This window comes from Crinia signifera, chromosome 5 (assembly GCF_055691185.1).
Source record: "Crinia signifera chromosome 5, ASM5569118v1, whole genome shotgun sequence".
In the NCBI taxonomy this organism is placed as follows: domain Eukaryota; kingdom Metazoa; phylum Chordata; class Amphibia; order Anura; family Myobatrachidae; genus Crinia; species Crinia signifera.
The window spans coordinates 33,725,553-33,753,411 of NC_139221.1; the positions used below are offsets into that span (position 1 = coordinate 33,725,553).

The 27,859-nt window shown below is 45.4% G+C and overlaps 1 protein-coding gene across 1 annotated transcript in view; it reads right to left on the minus strand.

The window, feature by feature from the left end:
• Window positions 1-270: 270 nt before the first annotated feature.
• The window catches only part of STK3 (serine/threonine kinase 3), a 205,341-nt gene continuing 177,752 nt past the window's right edge, over window positions 271-27,859 (minus strand). The window contains exon 11 of the mRNA XM_083186984.1: window positions 271-4,774. Within this exon, the coding sequence (XP_083043110.1) occupies window positions 4,616-4,774 (159 nt within the window). The 3' untranslated portion in view covers window positions 271-4,615. The remainder of the gene's footprint in view (window positions 4,775-27,859) is intronic.

Below are 27,859 nucleotides of genomic sequence, written 5' to 3' on the forward strand. Positions count from 1 at the left end.
GACATGACCACGCACATGAGTTTCATGAAATAGGAGTGTGCTTACTCCAATAAACCTTCGCCAGTGCAAAGAAGCCCTTTCGTGGGCAGGTTCTACTGCGATGTCTGTATACTGACCGTCGGAATCCCAACTTTCGGGTCGTCAATCCAGCACCCATCTATATAAAGACAAGGTTCCCGATGTACTGGACATCACTGGCTAAAGTAAAAATTAAACTTATATAAAAGTAGGATATTTCCGTCACCCTAAAATAAGACAAACGCATTGTGAAAAGGTTTTTGTTTTTTTTTATTCTGTACTCAATATGCCCCGCATGTAAGTTATATATTAAAATGAATTCTCATAGAAAGCAAACTGAAGAAACAGTTCTGAGTGGTTATCCTTATACATACTGTAACAAAAAGATAAAACAACAGATAGTGACGTTATACAAACTCGCACGCAAACCTGCAAACAGAACAATGCACATCTGCGCTTCACTGAATATAAACATCTGACAGAAAAACAAAACAATATAAACTAAAAAAAATGTTTTCCTCATTTTTGAAAACAGCTCTGGTAAAACGTGAGCAAACGGTAACCTTTCCCACTCCAGCTACTGCCGCTTGAGTCTGTTGGGTGTCTGCAGGAAACCGCCGGAGCCCCAATAGTTGCGTAGCTCACAATAAAATATTGTAAAATTAAAATTACAGTACATTGTATTTAATTCTTGATGAAGTTATTCCAATAGCACAGATATTTATAGAACTAATAACAACCCGCCAACAATTAAACTTCTCCACTGCTGACTACTAAGCTGCTCCCAAGGCGGGGGTGACTTCTTTCACCTATTTTTAAAATAATTGGTCCCAGGATGTTACATCAGCAACTTTGCTTTTGACCCTGTTACTCTGTCCGGTTATTCATTTCCAAGACTGTCAAACGCAAATGTTGTTTTGTAAAGCGCGTTAAACTGAATGTGCTTGTTGTCAGCAGTGACTGACCTTCAGAGCAGTTAGTTCTAAGACACGATACATCACACAGAACAATAAAGGTGCCCTGAGCGGCAGGGATTGCCCAGCTGGGTATCTCCTGGCATTGACGGTATGAGTTGACCCTTGGTGTCTTTAAGGCCGCAGAAGAGAAAAGGTAAAGAGGTCAGTTGATCGATTTTCTTGACGTGTTGGCTACACTGTAAACGTCACTAAGAAAAACCCTGTGCCGATTTCCCTGGCTGCCTGTACAAGGTCACGCTGCTAAATCCGACGCTTGGAACATAGCCTGGCAGCTAAGCAGACTGACTCACAGAATGTGAATGCACACAGAGTAAAGGTGCTTTGAACAAAGAGCATTCTATTGTAACAAAACCGGCCTGCTCGCAGCAATGTGACGTTGTGCAACCCGTATAAATGGCAGAGAAAAACAGAGGCCGGAAAGCATTTGCTACGATACGGTTTTCAGACTACAGCGGCATTATTTCTTTGGTTACTTAAAAGTTAATGGTCCCTTAATGTAATCTTTGAAACAGATTTGTTCATCCAATAAAAGCACCAGTTTACAGCATTAAAAGACAAGTACCGTTCTATACCGTAGAGCAGGGGTTCTCAAACTTGGTCCTCGGGACCCCCACACAGTTCACGTTTTCCAGGTCACCCGGCAGGTACATTCTTTACTCATTGACACAGTTTAAAATATCAACAGGTGGAACTAATTATTTCACTTGGGATTCTGTGAGGGGACCTGCAAAATGTGCACTGTGTGTGGGGTCCCGAGGAACGAGTTTGAGAGCCTGTGCCGTAGAGCTTATGCTTGAGGCTCAGCAATCGATCAAGAAGTAGAAATCGGTGAGGCAAAAATCAGGACAGTTGGGAGGTATGCTGGGGCAGAACGCAATGGGGCAGATGCAATCTTCCTTGGTAAGCTTGTAGCAGTGCCCAAGACAATTCGATTGTCAGTAATTCCGCAGGCTGTGTGAAAAGAATTCTGAGATAAGTAGGGCTTTCTGCCCTTACTATGATTGAATCTGCCCCCAAATGAGTGCAAAATGCTTCAAAAGGGAAATTCAACCCTGCCCACATATTGCAAAATCCTCCGTATATGACGGTTAAAAGGACGGTGCAGAAATTCAAAAGCATTGACAGCAAGTGATTGGCTGTTGTCTTTCGCCCAGTCATATCTCCCGAATCAGAACGCGCCCTTTTCTAAGTTCCATCAGCCTCGCAGTTGTCAAACGCATTCATTCATCACGCACAGCAAGGCCCTTTTTACGATCGTAATGATACACAATAGCAAAAACCACACAAAGTCCTTCATATTAGCAGATGAGAGGGCTCGCTGCGCATCTTTGTAACAGTAATATTAATGTGCCTGTGGACACAGACCCTACTTTAACACTGAAAATGTCCTAGTGGTTACTTAATTCTGCACAGAGGCGGAGGTGCCCAGTACAGCAGTCACGGCTTATAAAACAAAGTGGTGATTCCTTAATTGAGGGCGGACCATTCTTCACTGCGAGAATAAATAACAGCGGGATAGACCTAATAAACACACAGCAGCTGCCACAAATAACGGGGCCTTCATGCACCAATTAAGTTATGCTAAAACGTTCAATTGCTCTACGAAAATAATGTACAGGGGCTTAACAGTGGTGAGCAAACAGGCTGTAAATCTGACAAGATCAGTGCCGGAACCTGTGCTGTGGGACATTTACCAACCAGTTTATGGCCGCCAGAAAATGAAAGAGCATTGCTTGCAGCTCCAACTCACGTAAATAACATTTAGCGCTATCAAATATCCAGGAAAGTCATTACCTAGAACCGATCAAACACAGGACCAAAGGTAAGCTAGTAATTACAAGAGACGCAATGTATCCATTGCTTTACTGTCCTGACAGTGAAAGAGCTAAAGGTCATATTCTCTGATCTGCAAAGCTGACATGGTCAATAGGCTTCCCTAATTATTAAGAGAATGTTGGAAACGTGCCCCTTAGATTTCTTCTAAGCCCAATTCACAGACCGAAAGGAGTAGAAGCAATAGAACGGTCAGTAAATCGAAATCACCCGATTAAGTGGCTGCTCTGGTTTACGTGTTCTATAATGTAATATAGTGTGAATCTGTAGGATGCTTCTACCCACTGCACAACTCAGCACTTGGGGACGTTCCTACAAGTAGTAAATGAACAAAAGTTTAGGACTAATAAAAAATAAATTGCACTTCTCAGTCATTCAGATAATATGATATCTATACAATATTTAACGTGATCACGTGACTGTGGGCAGAGGTATTATGCCTGGTGAAGTCATACATTGGAAATTAATAATGCACCAGCCAATCAGCTCCTAGCTGCCATGTTACGGGCTGGGTTTAAAAAACAACAGGAGCGGATTGGCTGATGCGTTCTCACATTCCATTTTATCACTTCATCAGGCTTAATACATCTGCCCCGTGTGCATTCATTGCTTTGCACACATTTCCTAACACTTTGAATAGTTTATCCATAAATATTTCGCCAAAGACAAAACCGCAAGCTAGTCAGATCCGAACATAGAGTACAGACACAGTACTGGCACATCATGACGAACTCCAACATAAAATGCTCAATCTGCACTGCTTCTAGGGAGAGGTTGTGGCAGAACAGGTGAGTCGTTGATGACGACTCAATGGTCAATTACACAGCCGTCCACAATACCAACAACGCCACCTTGGATATTCAAGTACACAAACAGACTCCTCATACAAACTCGCCCCTCAGCTCTGATACTCCCCAGGCCATAGACGTTGGATAGAGAGTGAATCAACTGATCTAGAAGGTACGGGGCCAGAAGAATCTAATCAGATGACCTAGTCAACGGCCTCGGTAATTCGTATGGATTTTTCTTGTAGAGCTGAACGTGGTAGGTGGTGTTCCATGCTTTCCACAGCAGCCACGCAATCATTGCAGGAGGTAATGCACAGATACCATTTCCCTTCATAGATGAAGTCATGGGCCATAAGCAATCACAAGACTGCCCAGTCACGCTCTAGCACTGAAGCGTAGAACATGTAACATACGTTTAGACTATATCTCAGAAACCAACGACGCAAAAACACACAAGTTTGGTCACGAACGTCACACTCAGATGTAACACAAAGAAATAAATAGATACGATGTAACTTTAAGGCAAATTAATATTTCCGAAGGTGTTGAATGTATTGTCCCTGAAACTTTGATATGAAGGAATACTAAAAGAATATGCCGGCTGTGTTCTCCATAAATATGCGGTCACTGTTTTCCTTGTCCTCTGTATCAGAGAAAAGGATCCCCCATAACAATATCACTACATGCGTGGAAAGGGGCAGGGGGTTGCTAGTAGAAGACTCAGGGTAAAAAAAGTTCAATGCCGCCTAGAGGTAAGCTACGGTAAGGTGGGGGAGAAATATTTCTCAAAATCCACATTGCAACCAACAGCACGTCTTAGTGATCGAGAAGATAGAACACAACGTATTAAAATGCACACACACAAGTTCCCCCAACCAACCAATGCTTCACCGGTGAGGGGACCTCTGTGTGACGGACACAGGTTTTCTTTTCGGAGTTCGTATCAATTGGTCATGTCTGAATGTTGAATAAGATTCCTGTAGAGAGACTCGGCACTCGTCAGAAGTTCTGTTGCCTTCGCTTCTTGGCGTCCATGGCATCCAGGATGGGTTGTCTCTTTGCCGTGTATCGCTGCCGCAGTTCTTCTATCTCACGCTCCATCATGGGGTCGAGGGCTTTCAGCCTCATCTGCAGCTCCTCAAAACTCAAATTCTTCAGCTGGTGGAAAAAAAATATTAAAATCTATATAAATAACTACATAAATAAAAGCAAAACATTAGTGCGGAAAATGAAGAACACAAAAAAAAATAAGACCATACAGATACATTAGGATGGGTAGCATGGAGTCAACCTATGACCCGGCACATTAATACTAAAATCACCTGGAGCCGCAAGTCAACCCCAACATAATGATCGCCTGATACCAATGACAAACATTATATTGGATGGAATTCTCTGAGGGTGCACTGACCAGGTAGGGATGGCCATCCCTATGACCAGGGCCATTACATATCTGAAGCTGTCATGTTTAATCATCTATTAGGAATATATTTCTATATAGCTCATGTCCATGGAAATGGCTTTGAATATTCTGTTTATACAGAGCATCTCTCTATTGATCCTCGTTTAGTGCAAATAACTTTTTTTTTTTTTTAAATAAATTCAAAAAGTTGACAAACTGTTGGCAGGAACCCCCAATATTAACATGCAAATAACAAAATACCAGATATATGGATGGGAAGGGGCCAGGATATCTGTTAAGAGGATGGAGATTTCCTGGCCTCTTTGTTGTATCTGCGGCGACCTGATTGTGCGACCCCATTGGATAATGCAGCCGGCCAATGGTGCCTCAAGAGGCCTGATGCAGCTCAGATCAGTAAGGCAGCAGGAGGTGAGACTACTGCTGGTGGATTCCATAAAATTCAATGGAAGCAGCAGGGAGAGCAACTCCATCCACCGCCGAATCAGCAAACTCCATCCACCGCCTGTCCTCTCAATAGTGATGGTATTAAACAGAGGCACAGTTACATGCAAATGGTATGATGGAAGCCTAATGGAGGCAATATTGTAGGATTACAAGCGAATCTATCGGACAAGTGAAAATTTGAATGTAGACATCATCTGTTGTGATTGGAGAAGGGCAACTTATAACTTTGTTTGCAAAGGAAATGTAGACTGGTTTGTATATACTATAGCAGACAAATCAAGAAATGTATCACTACAAACTACTGTATACACAGCTACACCCCTAGCCAAGTAATACCCCTTTCTGAACACAAATGCTGGGGTCGCACCAGGGATAGGGAGAAGAGTCTGTCCGTGGAACTACCTGGCATTTGCGGTGTGAAAGCTCCTGTCACAGACGTCACACGGGGCGGAGGCGCATCAATGGGGGTGGGGGAGGAAGCAGTGCTTGGAGCCGACGCGGTCTCTAAGCACTGCCTCCTCCATAGTGTGAACGGGACCTGGGTCGCTCGACCCGGGTTACCCGTGCACACTGCACAGCAACCTGGGTCACAGCTGTCTTTAACCCTGCTTGTGACCAGGGTTGAAATGCTGGGTTGCTCGACCGGAGATATGTAGCTGTGGTGCTTTTACACTGTAGAACAACCCAGGTTAACAAGGCAATAACCTGGGTTGGTTTGGCAGTCTGAATGGGGTATAATACACGCAGCAAGGAGTTTAAACGTGGACCCCCCTGTAGCCCAGGTGGCAGGGATTCGGTATGAAATAGCGACGGTCAGAATCCCGACGGTCAAAATAGCGACAAGGTTAAAACACAAACAAGGTCAAAACACAAATATTTAAAATACCGACACGGTCAAAATACCGACACGGTCAAAATACCGACACGGTCAAAATACCGACATTTAAAATATACACAGGTCAAAAAGTATACACAAGTTATTCATATTTTGTTGGTCTGTATGTTGACATAGGTCGACATGAAACCCGTATGAGTGTACCGCGTCCCCTCGCATGGTTTGCCATGCTTCAGGCACGGTGCCCCGCTGCGCTCGGCACTCTATTATATTGCCCCTCCATGTCCACTGGGTTGGTAAAGTATGAACAAGTAAAATGCCAGTATTTTGACTGTGTCGGTATTTTGACCGTCGGTCAATGGTTGTCGGTATTTTGACCGTCGGTATTTTGATTGTAGGTAAATTGACTGCATCCCGGTGGCAGGGAAGCCATCCCAAAATTCTATATTTGTAAACCAACAACAGACAGATCTATAGCAATCTCTCTCATTTCAACACAGACAATAAAACTCATCTCCTTCTCTAATGTTGTTTTCAATGCAATAATAAAATCTCTAGGCAGTTTTCCACTTATTGAAAGACACAGTGGGGTCACGGCTGTCATGGAGGATAGAGGACGCCAGGTATCCAGCAGGTGGCATTTATTTTAACAAGCTGCTGGAAGATGGTTTCTTGTATTGATTTGATCTTACACATACTGTATTTTTCCACAGGGCTTCCAGACATAAATAATGGCTTCAGAAAACCTGTGTCTGGGCAATCAAAACACATCCATTGTGATTAATGAATCCTTGCGAACATCCCGAAACGCATTTAAAAGTTACTACTAAACAAAATTGGCCCTTATTCTGGTCCGTACGCAGCTAGTATGTTTCTTTAGTGCTTATGCGTATTTCTGCTCAAGTGCATACGCAGGGTGCGTGCCCCCACGGGGAACATTCATGGGGGGTCATGGGGTGGCCCAATTACCATATGGGAATGCTCAGCATTTCAGGGGGGTTCCCATGAACACGCTGGGCGTTCTCAAGGTAATGAGGCGGTGACGCGGGTGCGGGGGGCATGCGCACTACCATGCAAATCCCATTGCACAGATCAAAAAGTATGTGCTCAACTAGGTCCCGATCGCATCAAACGCATTGCATGCGATTTGAGTGCGATGCCATCTAGACCAAAACTCATGCAATGATCGCACCGTGTATGGGCACCTTTAGAGGATGCTGCTAAAATAAAGGCACATTCATTTTGTATAATGTATAACTCTTAAAGCATACAGTGATACAAATATACACCCAATATTACAATTCGGAATCAATATTATATACGTTTGATTTTCTAACAAACAAAAGTGGGACGGTAAATGTTTATTGCATACTCGTTAAAAGCCTGTGACGGTTTTTACGTTTACTTTGAGCGGTGACCGTTTTTATCCCACAAAGCCCACCCCCCTAGTCCCTTTTCCGCTTCTATCTACAAACTCTGTCTTTACAGCTCCCTCTCTCCATAGCCAGTGTGTTTGAAACAGATCAGTGTCCCTGCAAAAATTGCTTTCACTTTCTGTTAGGACATATCCTTTAGTAGTAGTAATTAGGTCTGTGGAGTGGCCCTTAGTGGTAAGTGGTGGTACTTCACCTCATAGAGGGGAGGAGTAGTTAGCCGATAGATAGATAGGCCTACTTTAACACACAACCCCACTGGGTGAAATGCCAAAGGGGTCCGCTAGGTGCGAGGGACGGCAATGTAAACCACAATTTATACAGCAGCCATGATGTTATGCATCTGAATTGTTTTTATTTAAACATATTTATTATGCTTTAGAACCATGAAATGCGTCACCAAGGTCAGTCTCTTTCTATAGCTACCTGTTGGGCTGTGAAACAGTCACAGGTGAAGCGATGCTGTTCCGCTTATAACCGCAAACAGGGCTCACACAAATGCGGTAGAAGTGAGCAACACACTGGGCAATTTTGAGCTGAAAGTCGCTCAAAACAGCAGCTCAAAGCCGCCCCGTGGGTGTATGGTCCGGCGATGAGCGCTGCTGCAACATCGCCGGGAAAGCCGTTCATCTGCTGGTTATACCAGGAGATGTGCGGCTTTCAGGACGCCTTTGCATAGCGCTCAGCTATGCAAAGCTGTCCTCCCCCCTCCGTTGGCGCCGGGCAGGGGGAAAGCCGCTCAGTGTGTATGCACTGAGTGGCTTTCCCCCCAGCGATGACAGCGGACATCCCTGTCCATACACACTGGGCATAGTCGCCCAATGTGTATGGACCTTTAGAATGAGAAATAGCTGGGCATGAATAAGTGGGTCTTGAACACATGTTTAAAGTTATGTGTAGAGTCTGATGGGGCTGGGTAGAGAACTACAGAGATAGGAAGCACCACAGTCAATGGGGTGAATTTATGAAGCTTGGAGAAGTGTTATCTATCCCCATAAAGAACGTTAAGTGCAAGGTGATAATGGTTCAGCCAATCAGCTCTTACCTGTCAATTTACATATTGTAGCTGATTGGCTGAACCATTATCATCTTGCTCATAACGTTCTTTATGGGGATAGATAACACTTCTCCAAGCTTCATAAATTCACCCCAATATCTTGGGAGGTAGGAGTGAGAAGAGAGAGGTGGCGTGCATTCGTGGACAGAAGAATGCGGGTGGTGGGTGTAAAGAGAGATAAGGTCACTATTTTTGAGATGAAAACAGCAGAACTGAGAGTCCTACAACTGGTGTATACAGCGCAAAAAATGAATCTAATTAAAGTTGTCCTTGCACCTAGTTAAACCTCCCACATGGAAAAATAAACCAGTTGCTGCAATCATGGATATTGCAGCTTCTGGGCCCTTATAAGAAGTGGTAATACAGCTCCCTGGAAACTATTCAGCATCGTGACCAAAACATCAAGCACAACCGCAGAACGTGCCTCCGGCTATTGGGGGAAACGGTAACTACATTCATCAAAGTGTCACAGTTTCTGAGCGCTCAAATATACTCTTTAAGCATTTATTCTCTATAGGCCCAATATTTGTGGCAGATCTGACACGAGGAATTAATCAAGAACAATTGGGCTGCATTTACAGTCTCTTCTCGGTCCTGTCATAGTCCAGAGCATTTTGCAGTCTCATTAAAAAAAAATAAAAAAACCACGTCAGGAAATTGCTGTATAACCGCTGATGCATTTCATCACTCTGGAGGGTCAGGTTCATATACTGTGACGTACAGAACGAGAACGGCATCCTGGCGCTACCAGCTGCTTTCATGGATTGTTTTATTGCAGAATCCTGCGCTTGCTTAAAGTTGTAGCGTGGATGAATTAAAATGATACAGGACCACAGATCATTATCCGGGTCAGTCCGCACTTCCACAATTGCATGCCGTTTTTCCTATCACAATTACACGGCTATTTGTCAGCGCTGTGATCATAAAAGGTAATTTCACTGATGTATCATGAGCACGTAACTAAATCTTCAGATTTTTCCCCAGTAAATCTTCCATTTCTTCTGTTTTTTAAAAGACAGATCAACATCAAGGGTCGGTGAGAGGCTTCTTGGCAAACCCCCACTCCACCCGCCACCGTCCCCAATACCCACTTTTCAGCTCCAAAAGTGAAAGTGTGGGAGGTGGCACCCTAGGAGCTCCACAGCTGCCACCTGCATTAAGTACAATGAGGATGCCTTACTCATAGATACCCTTAATGTTGCGATAGGCTAATTCTCAACATCCCAGCGCCCTACGCAGCTGCTTAACAGGTAGAGCCACAACTGCGGACATCAGGACAGCTCTGTCCCATAAGCAGCTGCCATAGACCGGGATCACTTCTCATTGACTGTGTATGAATGCGAATGCTTAACCTATTATTTGTATCCCTTTATCAACACTCCCCATGTAAATCTGTTTTATACATTCCAGATTATGAAAGAGAATAGTTGAAATTCAATTAACTATCAAAGCAACAGTTTATTCTCATCTCCTTGTCATTACCTCCCCGGACAACAAACAAAAATGGCCGATTAAGGCTTCCGGCTCTCAGGAGCTCGTGTGATGGCAAATGTGACACCGTGCAGTAAGTGAGCACTATGCCAGGTTGAAGAACGCTTGTTAGTGAATTCCAGAGCAGCGAGTGCAAGTATATTCACCCCCATTGCAGATTAATGGGATTCATTGGGGGAAATAAAGAAGTAGATTCACATTGGTTGCCCATAGCAACATCCCATGTAAAATAGAACTCCCATCTTAGTAAATTTTCGCCTTTGACTAAAACCTGCATAAAAGTGCTCCGTTGTTACTCATGCACAGTACCAGCTGCATGGCAGTACAGTATCTATATATAGGCACAAGTAGTGTTCATTCTAGCACCCGCTATCTTTGAAAACCCATGCAGTTCCTCTTCCCTGCCTGGGGTGTCGCTGTCTGCTGTAGTGCTTCTAGCACAATGAGGTCTGTATATCAGCACTGATATGCAAACCAGACCTGTGCTAGAAACACCACAGCAGACAGCGGCACCCCAGGCAGGGAAGAGGAACTGCATGGGTTTTCAAAGATAGCGGGTGCTAGAATGAACACTACACGAGGGAATGGTGGCATGTTCTCTTTGACTTGCAGAAATGAGGATGTCGTTACAGTGCAGGCGGATGGATACTATAATAAAAGGCACACATTTTAGACGGTTGAAGATTAGCGTATGGATTCAATCGTTGCTTTCTTTGGTAAATTGAGGATGGGGGTTCCGACTGCCGGTGCTCCGATAGGGTGCTCTCGCTGTCGGTGCTCTCGCTGCGGGCCCGGTGGCTCACTACGCTCGAAAAAGGTTCTATTCTCCCTCTATGGGAGACCCCCGTGGACCCTCACAAGGGAGAATAGCCTCTGTGAGTCGGGACCCCTTGTCGGAGCACCGGCAGTAGGGATCCCAACGTCAGGATACTGACCGTCGGGATCCCCACTGTCGGAGCATCATCCGGCACCCATCTGGATGATCGGTCAACAGTTTTCTAGGTCAACACCATATTGTTGACATGGTCAAAAGGTTGTCATGGTTAAGTGGTCGACATGGCAAAGGGCAACAGGGTTGTTGTTTTTGTTTTTTCATACATGTTCCAGTTACAAGAGTTCACGTGGGTGGTAAAGTTTGCCAAGCATAGTGGTAGAGTACTGAGGAACCTTGCCTTAAATATGGCAAGCAAAGAGAGCTATGCAAGTGCACTAATTTGGGGTCCAAATGTCAAAATGTACACATTGACACCGAAGAAACTCATATTAACCATATCCATGCCGACTTTGTTGACTCCAAAAGCTTGACAGGCACAATCAAAGTTAAAGGCACACAGATGCCAGGAGCAAACGCTGACCTGTTGCTACTGCGGTACGTTGTGATACCTGCAGCAAAGGACAACAAATGAGAGCATTGCAGTGGCCACCTAATGAGTGATGAGTGTACAGTACTTCTGCTTTCCAATATCACATGCTAGATCATCCCTGTTACTGAAGCACTGCAGGGAGACAATCAGGAAAACAAGCAGCGAGTACCTGTGAATTATCTGACAAACACACACAATGCTACAATAGGTCATCAGCCAATGGCTTCAAGTTTTAAAAATGGTCATGAACTTGGTCAGACTTAGATGGGTTTAAAATTTGAATGACAAAGCAGAAAGCATGAAGAAATTGTTAAGAGTAGACTTGGGAACTATGAGAAGCTGTAATTTATGCCGGGCGCACAGAATCTGCAGTTGAAGAGCGTCATACATCATACATTCGCCTTTCACATCTGCCAGAGATCTAGAAATGTTATTTGATCTTCAATTCATCTTTTAGAGAAGCTGCCGCTGCCTCGCTCTGCAGAGGTTGGAGATGAAAAGACGCACAATGCAGGAGATTTGAAAACTGCTGAGATTTCTCCAGAACATTTCATGACTTGTGCAAATTATATTCTGCAATATGATATAAAGGCTGTTTTAAACTCTAAAATTGAATTTGGACAATTCATGAAATGTTTCGGCGACCAATATAAAATAGATGAAAAGCCGGATCCTGGCAACGAGTTATCACCTTTCTGCCTGCCCTTCGTGTCTCTGTTGTACACGATTTATCCTTGGAAGCTCTCTGGATTGTGTGCTACACACCGCATGTAATGGGAACCCACATTAATATAAAACGTACTGTAATGTTATAATATTGCAGATTATCTATTACATGCAAAGATAATCCCAATGTCCCCTGTATTTAGAGATGGGCGGTTTAGATTCCTAGGTATCCAAAGCACCCCAAACACTGGGATCCGTGTCTCACCCGAGCCACGGCTTGAGTGTTCCCACCAGACTCGGATACCAGAGCAAGGCTGAATGCCGTCCTCCTGGTGTCAGATTCCTGCAAGACCTGTATCCCATAAACATACCTCCCAACAGTCCCGATTTTATCGGGACAGTCCCGATTGTCAGGGCCTGTCCCGCTGTCCCACCCGCGGGCGGCAGTGTTGGGAGTCCCCCCTGTCAGCTGCTAAACAGCGGGGAATAAACGCTGTGCGCATGCGCACAGCGTCTATTCCCGCAGCCAGGGGGCTGGGGGCATGGCTAGAGGCTCACAGAGCCTCTGGGTCATGCCCCCATAGCGGCAAAATGGGGGCCTCGCGGGGGGAGGGAGAGTATAGGCCACGCCCCCAAATTAGGCCACGCCCCGTCCCGACTGCTGTACAACTAAAGTTGGGAGGTATGCATAAATGTTACTGCGACCGCGTCTTGGTACCATTATATAGGAAGGAAGCATACAAAGTGCACGCTCTACTGCGCACGCGGTTGTTTTTCTTCTTTGCCTGCTGTACCCCACGCTGCATCCTGTGCCCTTCTGCAAACAGTACTGTGACTGCTGGCCATGTTCCACTGTGCATACTGTACTGAAATTGCTGGCCATACATTACTGGTGCATACAGTTCTGTGACTGCAGGCCATACCCCACTGTGCATACTGTACGGATACTGCTGGCCATGCCCCACTGTGAATACAGTTATGTGACTGCTGGCCATACATTACTGTGCATACTGTACTGAAACTGCTGGACATACCCCACTGTGCATACAGTACTGTGAATGCTGGCCATACCCCAATGTACATACAGTTCTGTGACTGCAGGCCGTACCCTACTGTGAATACAGTACTGTGACTTCAGCCCATATCCCGCTGAGCACACAATACTGTGACTACAGCCTGTACCCCACTGTGCAATTCAGTACAGTGACTGCTAACTGTAATGAAAAAACGGTACTTGTGAGTTATCTGGGCGTCCGATTTTGGTACTAGATCGCATGCGATATCGTATGCGATTTACGATTTGCATGCGATTTAGCATGCAATTTGCATAAGATTTGCTATTCATTTCATTACCCCACTATCCCCAAAGTGTGTCTATCAACGTGAACCCGAAGCGTGGCGAGCGGCGGCGGTACGCGTCCTCCGACCTTTTCATGCCCTACTATCCACTAGGGCGTGGAGTGAGAATAGAATAGTGTGGCGAGCGCAGCGAGCCACCGAGCCCGAAGCGTGGCGAGCGCAGCGAGCCCCGCGAGGGGACGCGGACACCTTCACAGGTATCCGCGTGCCCTTGCGGGCTTCACAGGTGTCCGCGTCCCCTCGCGGGGCTCGCTGCGCTCGCCACGCTTCGGGCTCGGTGGCTCGCTGCGCTCGCCACACTATTCTATTCTCACTCCACGCCCTAGTGGATAGTAGGGCATGAAAAGGTCGGAGGACGCGTACCGCCGCCCCTCGCGGGCTCGCTGCGCTCGCCACGCTTCGGGTTCACGTTGATAGACACACTTTGGGGATAGTGGGGTAATGAAATGAATAGCAAATCTTATGCAAATCGCATGCTAAATCGCATGCAAATCGTAAATCGCATACGATATCGCATGCGATATCGCATGCGATATCGCATGCAAATCGCATGCAAATCGTAAGTACCAAAATCGGACGCCCAGATAACTCACAAGTACCGAAAAAACATAAGTTTTTTTATTAAAGTTTAAAAACAGAATACTATTATTTGTACTATTTGGTGCATTTTTCACGCGCATCAATAAGCCCCGTGATCAACGCATTCAAACCAGGCTGCAAAAAATGCAAAATGCAAAAATGCAATTCCATCTTGCACCACTTGTCATTGCATTATGTGCTGTTTGGAGCATTGCTTCATAGTTTATTAAACTGCCACCCTGTCTGGATGAAAATAATATATTTATAAGCTGTAAGGTGGTCACAACTGACTGGAAATGAGTGGGAATTAATGTTATTAAGGTTAATAATATCGTATGAACAAAAATGGGCCACAATTAAATGATTTTTAGCTGTTTTTATGATTTTAAAAAGAAAATACAGCTCCAAAACCAGAAGGAGAATAACATCCAAAAACAAAAAAAAACAATGAAGGAGGCTGGTGCACATCAACTCCCTTTAATACATGCAGCAGGACTTCAATGTCTGCAAGGGGTGCCGGACGGGTTCCCGACAGTCGTTTACCCGACGTCGGGATCCCGACGGTCAAAACGCAGACAGCCGGGTGCCCGACGGCCACCCGCTATTTTCCCTCGTGGGGGTCCACGACCCCCATAGAGGGAGAATAGAATAGGTGGCTCGCGCTCGCCATGCTGTCTGACTCCGGGCAGTCGGGATCCCGACGTCAGGATAATGACTGGCGGGATCTCGACTGTCAGAGTCCCGTACCACAACCGTCTGTAAGATTGCAAATCATATATATGTCCATCTGTTGGCAGCGAGTGAAACGACATATTTCTCTCTCACACATGCACAAACACAGAGGCAATCACAAGGGAGCAGACTAGCTATCAAAGCATTTGCTTCGAGCAGGCTTACTTGTTACAATTTTCAAATATGATGGCAGCATACATCTAATATCTCCCCTATTTATCCCCCACCTCCCTAATAATAATTTTCCTGCCGACAAGCTGCTTGTATCCTGAGTTAAGCTGGCCATACATCTACAGATCGATTGTCAGATCTGGCTGGTTGGAACAAAATCCTGGTAATGGATGAGAGCAAATGACAGTTGACCATTTGCTTTGAAATGCTGGAAAACTGCCAAACTGCCATTCAGATACTACCAGGTTTTTGTTCCAACCAGCCCAATCTGACAATCGATCTGTAGATGTATGGGCCCCATTACGCAAACTCATTCTGATAAATAACCTGTTTTCTATCTACGTCAGTCACTTCTTACTGGACCTGTTTGTGATATTACTGTCTTCCTGACACTGAAATAAACATTTATGAGTGCTTATGTAATTGCCTTCGAAACGCAGGCAGGTGGAGCTTCCAGGGACCCTGCCCATGTTTTTAGAGGAGGCAATCATTTAAAAAGGCACCAGCAGGCATCATCTAAGTCCGTGGTCCCAACCCTGATCCTCAAGTACCCCCAACAGTGCACATTTTCCAGGTCTCTACAGAGAATCACAAGTGAAATAATTAGCTCCACCTGTGGATCTTTTAAAATGTGCCTGAATAATGAGTGCACCTGCCGGGTGACCTGGAAAACGTGCACTATTGGGGGTACTTCAGAACCAGGGTTGGGAATCACTGATCTAAAGTGATCTGACTACTGTAGATCGCTGAGAAAATTCCCCTACATCGCTCTATATGTAGGGGCCATAGCGACAGCGATGCACTGCCCCGGGTGTCACTATCGCCTGGCGATTAATATCCAGTTGGCACATCACTCAGCACACATCACAGTTCATTGATCTTGCTGAGGGCTCTACATTGCTCAGATCGCTCAGCAGCGTCACCCTGTGTGTAGGCCCCTTCACAGAGGTTGCTTGATGCTTTCAGAGAAAGCAAGAAATACTGGCTGTCAGACGCAATGAGATGTCACAAAACTACAAGTGATCTGTTCAGCTTCAGGGGAAAAAAACAATTGTATTTTAGATACCATTAGCCAGGAAAAGATAAAGGTTTCCTTATTTGTAGATATTGTACTGCAAGAAAATCCTATTAGAGGCTCTGATCTAAAACAGATTGCTTAAATTCCTTGCTAATGACAAGCGATGAGATGTAATGAGTTATTCTAGCTTGTGCAACAATTCAATCCCTGGTTCAGCCAGTTAAAGGGAATCTTCAGTCAGGGTACTGATCGAATTAAAGGTCCCCATACACTTATCCGATTTGGTCCAATTTTGCCCAATTCTGACGGAATGGGCCCAAGAAATCAGCCCAAATCGGAAGTGTTTGACACCTCATCCAAACCGATGCGCGGTCCTGTGTGCATCGGGTCGGACCATAGCAGATTGGACCCATCAGCCGCACATCGTGGGTGCTTTTTAGTATCCATGATGTATCCAGTCCGATTCCAAGGTGTCTGCCAGCGGTACCGCACCACTGGCACACACCTTTCTGCGTGTCCTACCTCTGGGCGGCGGGTACTGAACATGCCAGGCAGCAGTATTAGAATTGAAAAAAAAAAAAAAATGTGTGAAATGACTAGCCGACCTCTGGAAAGGAGGCCGCTGATTGGCTGAGAGTGCTCTCTCTCAGCCAATCAGAGGCTGACCAGTCATTTGACACATTTAAAAAAAATTCTAATACCCGCCAGTGCCCGGAGTGCCTGCCCCACTGCTCCTCACCACCCGCGGAAGATCAGCACCCGCCACCCACCCCGGCTCCCAGGTTACATGTGATAAATCGCATTCAAAAAATGGCACATCAAGTGCCAAATCGTATGTGAGCCTCCCGGGGAGCTGCCGGGTGGCTCAGAGGAGAATTGGGTCCTTAGAACAAGTCCGCCTAATGTATAGGGGCCTTTACAACTACGTGGCAATGCAATCGGAACACGTGCTAACCAGCAAAGTGCCGCCTACTGTATATGCTTGATAAAATCCTGTTATTTGCGGGTAGAGGCAAAAAGGGTAATTTTGTTGACTGCATCCTGACGTTTGGCCAATAGTTAAAATGGAGGACTGGACAAAAGGTCAATGAACCATTTTTAAAAATTTTCACTTGCTATCCACCTACACATAACCCTATGTCGACCGCAGCAGCAGCAGAGTGCAGCACCTTGTCCAAAGCATTAAGTACTCGTTTACACTCATTTGGCTCATATGCCGTGGAGCATAAATAAAATGACCCCCTCCACCAGAAAAAAACCATACATATACTTAAGTTGACCATTTTTTCTGTACTGGTCTACATTTTCCATGCTGACCATTTTGGGTTGACATATTGAATATCAATCTTGTACTGTTGATCTAGAACCACCACAACCACCGATGGTGACCAATGATGGTTAATAAGGAATAAATATTTTGTAAACAAAAAAACTGGTCATCAATGTGGGCAGAACTGTGTGTGTGACGAAGGACTATCTATGCCCAACTTTACCTGGTGCGGCATTGTTCGTGGCACCGGTTTGGCACGCTCTGCTCCTGCCCTGTGTGCAGGTCCATATTACTTATGCCAGAACCCGGCACGGCAGCTAGTTCTCACATGAATACATCTAATGGTGCCCACACATGCACCGATCCCGGCGGTGCAATGCTATGCGATGGGGTGCGCGCTCCCGCGGCACCTCATCGCACAGTACAAAAAGTATGTGCTGCACATACTTTTTGTACTAGCTTTTTATCGCATAGCATCGCATGCACAAGGCATACGATGCGATGCTATGTGTGCTAGTTAAGCACAGAACGCACGCCGGGATCGATGCGTCTGTGACTCAAGTAATCAAATTGAAGTTACCTAGGCGATGAGACAACTGTACTAATGATAGAACCTCTTGTTTGCAGTCTTAGATCTGTAAATATAAAATCAGTTGATGTATACTGTATTTGTAGATATGACCATATTATACCAGAAGCAGAGGTTCCAGTTGGGACGCGGTTAACATCCGGGCAGTCAGAATGCCGGAGTTCAGTAGGGGGGGGGGGGGGGGGGGGGGGGGGGGTTGGGGGCTTTGGGTAAGGCTGCACAGAAGGGAAGGTTAGGGTGTGTGCAGTTTTGGTTTAGGCACTTAGAAGAGGGGTTTAGGGTTAGGCTTGGGGGGGAGGTTTTGGTTGCTAGAAGGCAGTGTAAACTGTGTGGCAGTGCACAGTTTTGTTCTCAGGCTTAAAAAAAAAATTAACAAAATACAGATGCAGCTGAAGAGGATCAGCTGCAAAAACTGAAATATTCTGAAAAACTATGCAGAAATCCTCGGTCTACTGTCCCAGGACTCCAACCCTGGTAGTTACCTGGGTTGGATCAGGGATGCTCCCGGGTCCAGGGGTAATGGAAGCGTGTATCCCGGGTCAATGCGACCTGTGTCCTGTTCACTGCAATGTAGAAGCGGTCGCTGGGAGATGCTCGCAGCACCACCCCGGCTCCACCACCTGATGATGTCACCTGGTCGGGTTTATTCAGGTGACTAGTGGGAAAGGGTCTGCAAGCCGGGTTGCACCCGGGTACAAAATCCCGGGTGCTACCCTGCTTGTCTAATGGAAAAGGGGTATTATAAGCAGCACTAGCACTGCTGATATAAGCTGTGTTTGCACTCACAGTCCTATCAGAAAACCATGGAGAGGGAGGAGGACAAACAATTCCAGTGATCCATCTCCTAACTGCATACTGTAAATTGTTTATCTGGAGGGAAGATCAGGCTTGGATAACAGAGCGGGGAGAATTTCTGCTCAATATACATCAGTGAGATATTTATATCAGTAAATGAAATCCTACACAACTGGTGCAAGAGATACTTGTAGTGTCATCATTGTAGTCATTAACAAATGCATTAAAATGTATGATAAATGATAGGTCACTTTGCTGGAAGGCTGAGAAAACCGTTGCTATTGATTTATACAGCAGAACATTTAAAAAACTTTCACATTACGAGAAGATCTCTTTAAAACTACAGAATACTGGAGTAAATATCCGCACACTTCCAACATTGTTTAGTGGTACGGGAGCAAAAGAACAAACACAAATCATTTTGTGTAAGAATATAAAATGAGTTCTACAGGCACTAAAACCTACACTGCTCTACACCAATTCCGGGGGTCGTATTAGAGGCTGAAAAGCCCAAATTTATTTACACACATTTTTTGCAGGTGTGTATAATCTAGAGGTGTACAAGGGATGCCGCCGCACAAGGCACAAATGCTGAGGGGGCGCACCTAATGCGACCTGTATTTGGCTTGGAAACATCCAAGACCCGCTAGGGGGCATCCTTAGAACTTTACCCCCTGGTCTTTGCATAGTACACAGATGAGCAGCAAGCAAAGAAAAAACACAATGTACTCCAGAAGCATAACTGCAAAAAAAAATAAAAAAAATAGAAAGGATCTAAACCTCTGAAATAGGTAAGCGTTAAATGGGCATACACACGGAGCAAATTTGTGCTATTTTCTAAGCAATCTGACTAGATTGCTTAGAAAGTAAGCACAGATCTCTCCCTGTGTATGCTCCAAGATATTAAATATCTCTTGCTAACTAAGTCAGTGCATGCAGTCAAAATCTGGTCAGATTGCTTAGCAGGTGACTGCAAATCTCTCTCTGATCCACTACCCGGACTTTTTTTGCTTAAGCAAAATTGCTTAGCACAAATCTCTGCGTGTGTATGTGCTCTCCATGGGAGATCTTGACACCAGCAAAATTGCTTAGCACAGATGTGTGGTTGCCCCTTAAGGGCTATTTCATAGGCTCCTGCCGGGCGGCGAAACCCTGCACGGCCAAGAAGCCGTGCTGCACTCAGGAGCTTAGAATGGTGGGGATGGCCAGAGCCCGGCAGCCGTCCCTTCCAGTGGTGGGATCCGGCTGCAACCAGGCTTTTCGCCGTGCAGGGTTTCACCGCCTGGCAGGAGCCAGCGCGTGTGAAATAGCCCTATGACAGAACATGCAAGAGCTGAGACAAGGACGTATGAATTAATGCCCACATAGCAAGATGCTAGCTCAGGCAGATGCGCTCGTCTCTTACATTTCCCACCACTCCTTAAGCCATTTTAACTGAGGGCAAGTGCAAACATTATTAACAGTTCCCAGTGATTGCGAAAACCACCCAAAAAATAGTGGGTCCTTGGGACCCCTCACTTCTAAAAAAAAAAAAATTGGGGTCCTACCTGACCTTTTCTGGGTCCCAATTGAGTGAAGGTAATAATCTAAAAACTTAAGCATTTAAGGCCAATATGAAACTTGCCTGGGTTATAAATGTCATTATATCATCTATAGCAGTGGTTCTCAAATAAAATAAGTAAAAAAAATTTTTTTATAATAATAAAACCTGCATGGTTGTTCCTGACGCTCCGGGACGGTGCGATGCCCTGCACCTCCCTCTACATTCAGGCAGCGTTCTGCTGCCTGTGCCCCTCTCTGTCTGCCCCTGCATAGGAGCTCTGAATGTCTCTGCTGCCTGCTCACATCTGGTGCCCGGGTCATGTTACCCCCCTAGTTACAGCCCTGCTGAAACTTATCTTTGAAAGCTGGCCGGGAACTTAATAGGATGAGAGATTCAGAAAGTGAGAGATTTGGAAAGAAATCTCCAGATGTTTAAAGCGCCAATCATTTACACTGCAAAACCACTTTGAGTTTGCAGTGTAAATGATTGCCGCTTTAAAAAAAACCTGGAGATTTCTTACCAAGTCTCTCACTTTCTGAATCTCTCATCCGATTAAATTTCACCCATTATCTATTAAATTCAGACCGAGATCAAACCAGGGATTGGAAATCGTTGAGGACCGATTAGGTAACTGCCTATATACAGTCTACTGCTTTGCACGTACTACGGTTTTTAGGCTAATGGGCAGCAGTATTATGGTCTTAACATTTCCTAGGAATCCACTAATCTGTTCTGCCTGTAAGGTTGAATTGTACCTTAAAAAACTTTCTAATCACAATGGAAAAAACAAGCGGATTATACCATTAGACGAGGTCTCCCATAATAAAGATACCCCGGGAGAATGTTGTTTCAACCATCAAATCTTAACTCAATAATTTCTATAATGCAGATTTTCCGCACCACTGGCTATACAGGAAAAGAGCGCTCTCAAGTGATTTCCACTTCTCTTGGAGAGAAGTAAAGCTGCAGAAGCAGCCCGGGATCTGGAACGGACATAAATAGTGCTTCGTACTGATTAGTAAAGTATCTGTTACACTATAATTATAGGTGGATTTTATGGTGCACTTTAATAAGAAAGTGAAGGGAGATTAAAGGCTAAACCAATGTTAGGAAGAACATTTGTAGAAATTAATCTCGGATTGTGGGAGTTCTGTCGATGCAATTACATTTCAAAGACACAGCGAGGAAACTACTGGCACTGGGAAGTTGAAACTCAATTAAGTCAGAGGGTTGAAGCAGAGTAATGACTTGGCTGGTGCAAATTCAGGCAAAATGCTATACTGTGCCCTACTTCAGGTAATATTCAACCACTAGGTCAAAAGGCTGGTGCTAGCATTGTGTTTGGCCCAAGTGCTACTGCTTCCCCCCACCCCCCACCCCCACCCCCACGGGTGCTGCCTTGACTTCTGCAACATTGTAGCCCAGCAATGCAACCCCAAGTTTTTTGCAGACATGGAGGAAGAGGACCAGCAGCTCGGAGTGGGGGCACCACAGTGATATTAAAGTTCAAGAACAAGTGACATTGGGGGTTATTCTGGTTCACTCCTTCTGGCAAATTCCTTCTCAAATGGACAAAACCATGTGCACTCCAGGTGGGGTAGATGTTACTTGTGCAGAGAGAGTTAGATTTGGGTGGGGTTTTACTTCAAATCTATACTGCAGTGTGAAAATAAAGCAGTCAGTATTTTCCCTGCACAGAAACAAAATAACTCACCCAAATCTAACTCTCTGCACATGTTACATCTGCCCCACCTGCAATGCACATGGTTTTGTCCATTTGAGAAGGAATTTGCCAGAAGCTGTGAACCAGAATAACACTTGTACAGTGTTAAGTTTTCACCGATTTCTAAAGCCAGATTTAGTCACAAGGTAATTGGCCCCCTGATTTTTCGAGGGAAGATTCATTGACATAAACGTTTTGCAAATACTGAAAACGCTTTTAATGTCTGGTACTTCCCAGCTAGTCTCTTCTAATGAATGGTGTTAATTCAACAGCCCCCGATGGTGACCAGTACAATAAGGTGCAATATTATTCTTGCCGAGGATACAATGGCTTCACATGCAACTGATGCCGCCACTGGGTCGGAGGGGGGGGGGGATACCATTCTCCTGACTCAATATGATTGACATAAATTTACTGGGAACCAGGACATTATTAATATTGATCTTAAAGCACCATAGAGATGTCACTAATTCCAAGAGAATGGCAAGAGTAGTACCAAGAAAATTGCTTCACTGACCTTTTCATACATCCACTATCCACGTTGGCGTGGAGTTGATTTCATATAATGTGGCGAGCGCAGCGAGGGGATGCAGAATATATGTGAAGTCATCTGCCTCCCGTCGCGAAGCTCGCCGCGCTTCGGGCTCGGTGGCTCGCCACACTATATAAGATCAACTCCACGCCGACGTGGATAGTGGGGGTATGAAAAGGTTGGAGGACGCGTACCGCAGCGCTTGCCACGCTTCGGGTTGGCGTTGATAGTGTTCACTCTAGGAGTGACACCGGGCAGGGCGCTGGGGGGAGGACCGGGCACACCGACATCACAGCTGGCGGCGTGCCCGGGTCGCTGACGCCATGAAAGGGGCGTGCCCGGGCCACCGACGTCATGAAGGGGGCGTGCCCGGGCCGCCGCCGTCATGAAAGAGGCGTGCTTGGGCCGCCATTGTCATCAAAGGGGGCGGGCCCAGCCGGCACAGTCGTCAAAGGGGGCGGGCCCGGCCCCTCCGAATCCACTGTGCTTCCGGGGAAGCGCCAGGCATCGCCGTCAACGGCGACGCTGGGCTTCCCCGTGAGGCTGTTTTAGCAGGGCGCTGCGAGACGGGCAGGGCGCATTTTGCCCTTTAAAAATCGGGCAGGGCGCAGCGCCCCGCTAAAACAGCCTAGCGGGAACACTAGTTGATAGTGGGGTGGCGTTAACAATGGGGGGGGGGGCATTTAACATAGTCATTACCCATCAGGGTGGGTGTACAATCAAAAATCGGGTCTGGGGGGGCATTTAACATAGGAATCAGGCAACTGGGTGCCTGTACAATTAAAAATCTGGTCCAATTGCATCGCATCGTATGCGATCACATCACATGCGATGCGATTTTTTGGTTGTACAATGCCCTACGATGGAAAATGTGGGCGCCGTGATAATACACAAGTACCAGATATTTCAAACATTTAATTAGTACCAACGACAAGAAGTATTCTCCCACTATTGCATGGCATATACATCAAATGAATCACTGAACTCTAAAGGTGGCCATACACTGCTGCGATGTCTCCATGAGCACGGGACCGCGCGTTGGACCTGAGGGGACATCAAACTGAGCTGGTGTGGGCCAATTTCGGCTCAGTGTATGGGCACCTTAAGAACTTGCAATACATTTTCCAAAGATACAAAAACTAGAATGTGCAACAATTCTCCTCCCCTCTTACCTATATCAATCATTTTGTCTATAGATACTCTTCACATCCACTCAGCGTGCAAATGACAAGAGATGAAGATGTGCTGCTGGCTATAATCACCATACTATTGTTCTACACTACATATTGATTGGCAAGTTGCTCAATCAGATTGTGATGTCACTTAGGTGCTAAAAGGGAGCGGTAATTCTGGTTAGGGAAAAAAAAAAACATTTTGTATCCCAGTTGCACACTGAGTGAGAAATCACTACATAATAATCAGATAATAAAGAGATCTTGCTTGTGCTACACTGTCTGCTAATGGAGCATAATTATTCAGTAGTTTTGTCAACATTTACAATTGTGTTGACATCTTCAGACTGTCAACAGTACAATTGGCATAAAACCTTTCCTGTCGGCATTTAGTCTGTGATGACATGCTTCATTTTGTCTGTTGATATACTAACTGCGTTGATATTCTGAATTCCAATACAACATACACGACCATAAGGCAGAAGCACTAAGGTCTCCTATGGCTTCAGTGCACTGAGCTGAATCATCTCTCTCCCGGAGACACCAGGGCTCCCGTGTCTGGTGACAAAGATCTTCCCCCTCCTGTACACTACCCCGATATGGGCAGATTTCACCCGTTCCCAATGGAACGGGCCGAGAAATTGGCAGGGCATCAGCTGGTTATACACTGCTGCGTGAGATCTTAGTAGTGTATGGCCAGCTTAAAGCTGCACATACAATTTGCACCAACGATATGCAAGATAAAGTTATAGTTAACGATATTTTTGTGCCTACGGGGTCGTTAACGACACACTCTGTTTTCTGTACATACAGTAAAATACTGACTATATCAGCAAGGACAGCTCCTGGTTGCGGCCACTCACTGATACGGTTTGCAACATCGTTTAGTGTGTGTGCACTGTATAGTTTCTCAGGAATTTCTAGGGAGCATATTCCTATACGTCTACCCAGCGTAAGATGTCGTACCTCTGTATTAAGCCAGAAGAGCATGTGATGTGTTTTGCCAGTTTATAAACATAAGTAGGGATCATCGTGCTACAGTATGTATACAATTACACAACCAGGCTGGATTGCGAATATTGTAGAGTTAAACGAAGGGTGGAGTGCATTGTAGATATTGCTGTACATTATAGTGTATCGTGAACAATCTAACCCAGATGCCAGCACAAAAAGATTTGTATTGTTGCCATAGAAACAAAAAAGTGCTTTTCAAAAAAGGAAAAAAAAAACGTAATAAGCTGCAACTCGGTAGGAAGTAGCCAACCTGACGGATGATGAAAGCAGATAGTGGTAACAAAGGGTGTGTGTGTGTGTGTGTGTGTGTGTGTGTGTGAGAAATTCAGCTTGAGGAATGAATATATTTGACGCATAACAGTACTATTCCTTTCACACCAAACTTAGAAGCCAGCTTATTGCTGGGGCAAACAGGGTCCAGGTTTACGGTCTACACAATTTTGTGTAACCCTCTAATCTGACCTTGGTAGCTATTAGGGTCAACCCCTGCACAAACCTGGGTAGTGTACAGTGTGAACTAGGGGGCCCCGATCACACTTAAAGCATACAGAAAGCCAGATCACCAACGCTTACAGATGATGTAATCTCCAATCTAGGGAAAAGGAAAGCCCCGGCAATAATCCAGATCCATCCTGCTGTGCGAACCGGGTTTCAAGTAGCTGTGACACAGCGTGAATCAGAGTTCAAGGACCCAGGTTGGACCCAGGTCTTTGGTGTGAAAGGGTTGTAGGAAACAAAAAATCAGAACTACAGGTATATGCAGATATTCACCGATATGTCAAAGTTGTAGCCAACTATGCATAGGGCCTTATTTTGGTGGACGTGTTTGCACGGGGGAGCAATGTTTTCCTTATGCGCATTTCTGTGTATATGTGTATACGCGGGGTGCGAGCGGGCAAGGCTGTTCGCACCTAGCAGTGCGGGCCAGGGGCGTGGCCGATGGGCTGTGCCCATGGGAACGACTAGCGTTTCATAGGTGTTCCCATGGAAATTAGACCGTGACGCGGGTGCTGGGGGCGTGCAGCTGAAGTCAGCTGCCCGCCCTGTTCCCGTACAGGGAGCACGCAAAGCTAACACACCAGAGAGTGAACCTTCCAAATCATTCGATGGTCCCCGCCCAAGGCTGTGAAACAGCCATTCGCAGCAGTGCGGGGAATTTGCAGAGCGAGTAGAGGCAGGCGGCTGTGCGTTACATCCACATGTCATGCTGCGCATTTCGCAGCATTGCGCGTGGACCAGAATACGGTCCATAGGACTGCCCTCTCCCCATACACTTGGTTAAATAGCCGCTACCATCATAATGACCATGAGTACAACACATAAGAGGAGTCTGCAACCAGAGGGATCTCTACATCCGCACAGCCAGCAATGCCTCCAGTTGCATATACATGACCTCACTAAGCCAAGTCCACATGTGATACCTGGTGAGAAGCATAGTACTCAAATACTGCTATTAGATCTGTTCATCCGGCTACAGAGGTTTGAACCCAGTAAAGTACTACAGTGCCGTTAATCCAAATAACAATATAACAGAATGGCAACATTCATATCATTTATAAAAGAAGAGTTTACTTTCCTAATACTCCTTTCACACCGCCTCAATAACCTGTTGTGAAAGAATCTCTGAAAAATAACCCAGGTCTAGTGACCTGGGAATCCAACCCTGACCACAAGCATAGTCATTGGTACGACCTCATCTAGAGTACTGGGTTCAGTTCTGGAGGCCATATCTCCAGAAGGATATAAATACATTAGAGACTGTACAAAGAAGAGCAACTAAAATGGTGCATGGCCTACATCACAAAACGTACCAGGAAAGACTAAAAGATCTTAATATGTATACTTTAGAGCAGAGAAGGGAAAGGGGGGACATGATAGAAACTTTCAAATATATCAAGGGCTTTAACAAGGTACAGGTGGGAGACATTCTTCACAGGAAGAGGAGCAGCAGAACACGAGGACAAGCACTGAAACTAGAGGGAGGAAGATTCAGGGGAAATGCGAGGAAAAATGACTTCACAGAAAGAGTAGTAGATAAGTGGAATAGCCCCCCATCAGAGGTGGTAGAGGCAAATACAGTAGTACAATTTAAACATGCTTGGGATAGGGAATACTGATATCCTTACAAAAAAATAAGGATCAAATATGGTTTGAGGTAACATGTTTAAAAAAGGGGCAGACTAGATGGGCCGCCAAATTCTATGTTTCTATAGTTGGACCCAGGAATGACCCGGGTAACCTGGCAGTGTGAACAGTAATACCCAGGTCATCTGACCTGTGTCTGACCCAGGATCGGAGAGTTTACCCAAATGGGAACACTTTAAATCACATTGATCAAAGCAAAAAGGGGAAGTTGTTTTACCACTGCTGTCTGGATCCTATACCCCATTATTAAGGGGGTTGCCTTTTGAATAATAACGATTCAATGAATTAATTGTTTGAAGTTCCGTTTTCTTTTTGACTCAAGTTTAGCTCATGTATTTTATCTTGTGTCAGATGGCTGCTCGAGTGTATGCTAGCTGTAGCTGATGTGCATCAGACCATATTTCTTATTCAAGCAGCAGATTTAATTCCTATGCTCTGAGTAGAAATAAGCCCGATGCAACGTGAGGCAGGAGAAAGCAGCTGATGGTAAGATCTCCGCTCTGACCTAAGGACATGGCTGCCGCTGTCAGATCAATCACCTTAAAGCACACAGATTCCAGACAGCAGCGTGAGTTAGTTCTGGCATTCTTGCTGATAAATCAGCCCAAATGTATTCCACTTTAATCGGTAGGATATCATCGGGAGGCTGTTCTAGAGGGGTGCTGTCTGTTACCCAGACTCAAACTGAATGAGACACAGGGAGGACAAGTACTTATTAAAATCCTTTCAGCGGTGAGGTTTACAAAATCAGATCGGAACACAACACTGCAGCTCTTGCATTAGTATAGGAAAGAAGCACAATGTAATGTGCCCATTCCAAAATAGCGCTTTGCCAATCTCCCAGGAATCGGGAAGCAAAAGTTGTAGATTAAAAAATTGAACGTCCTT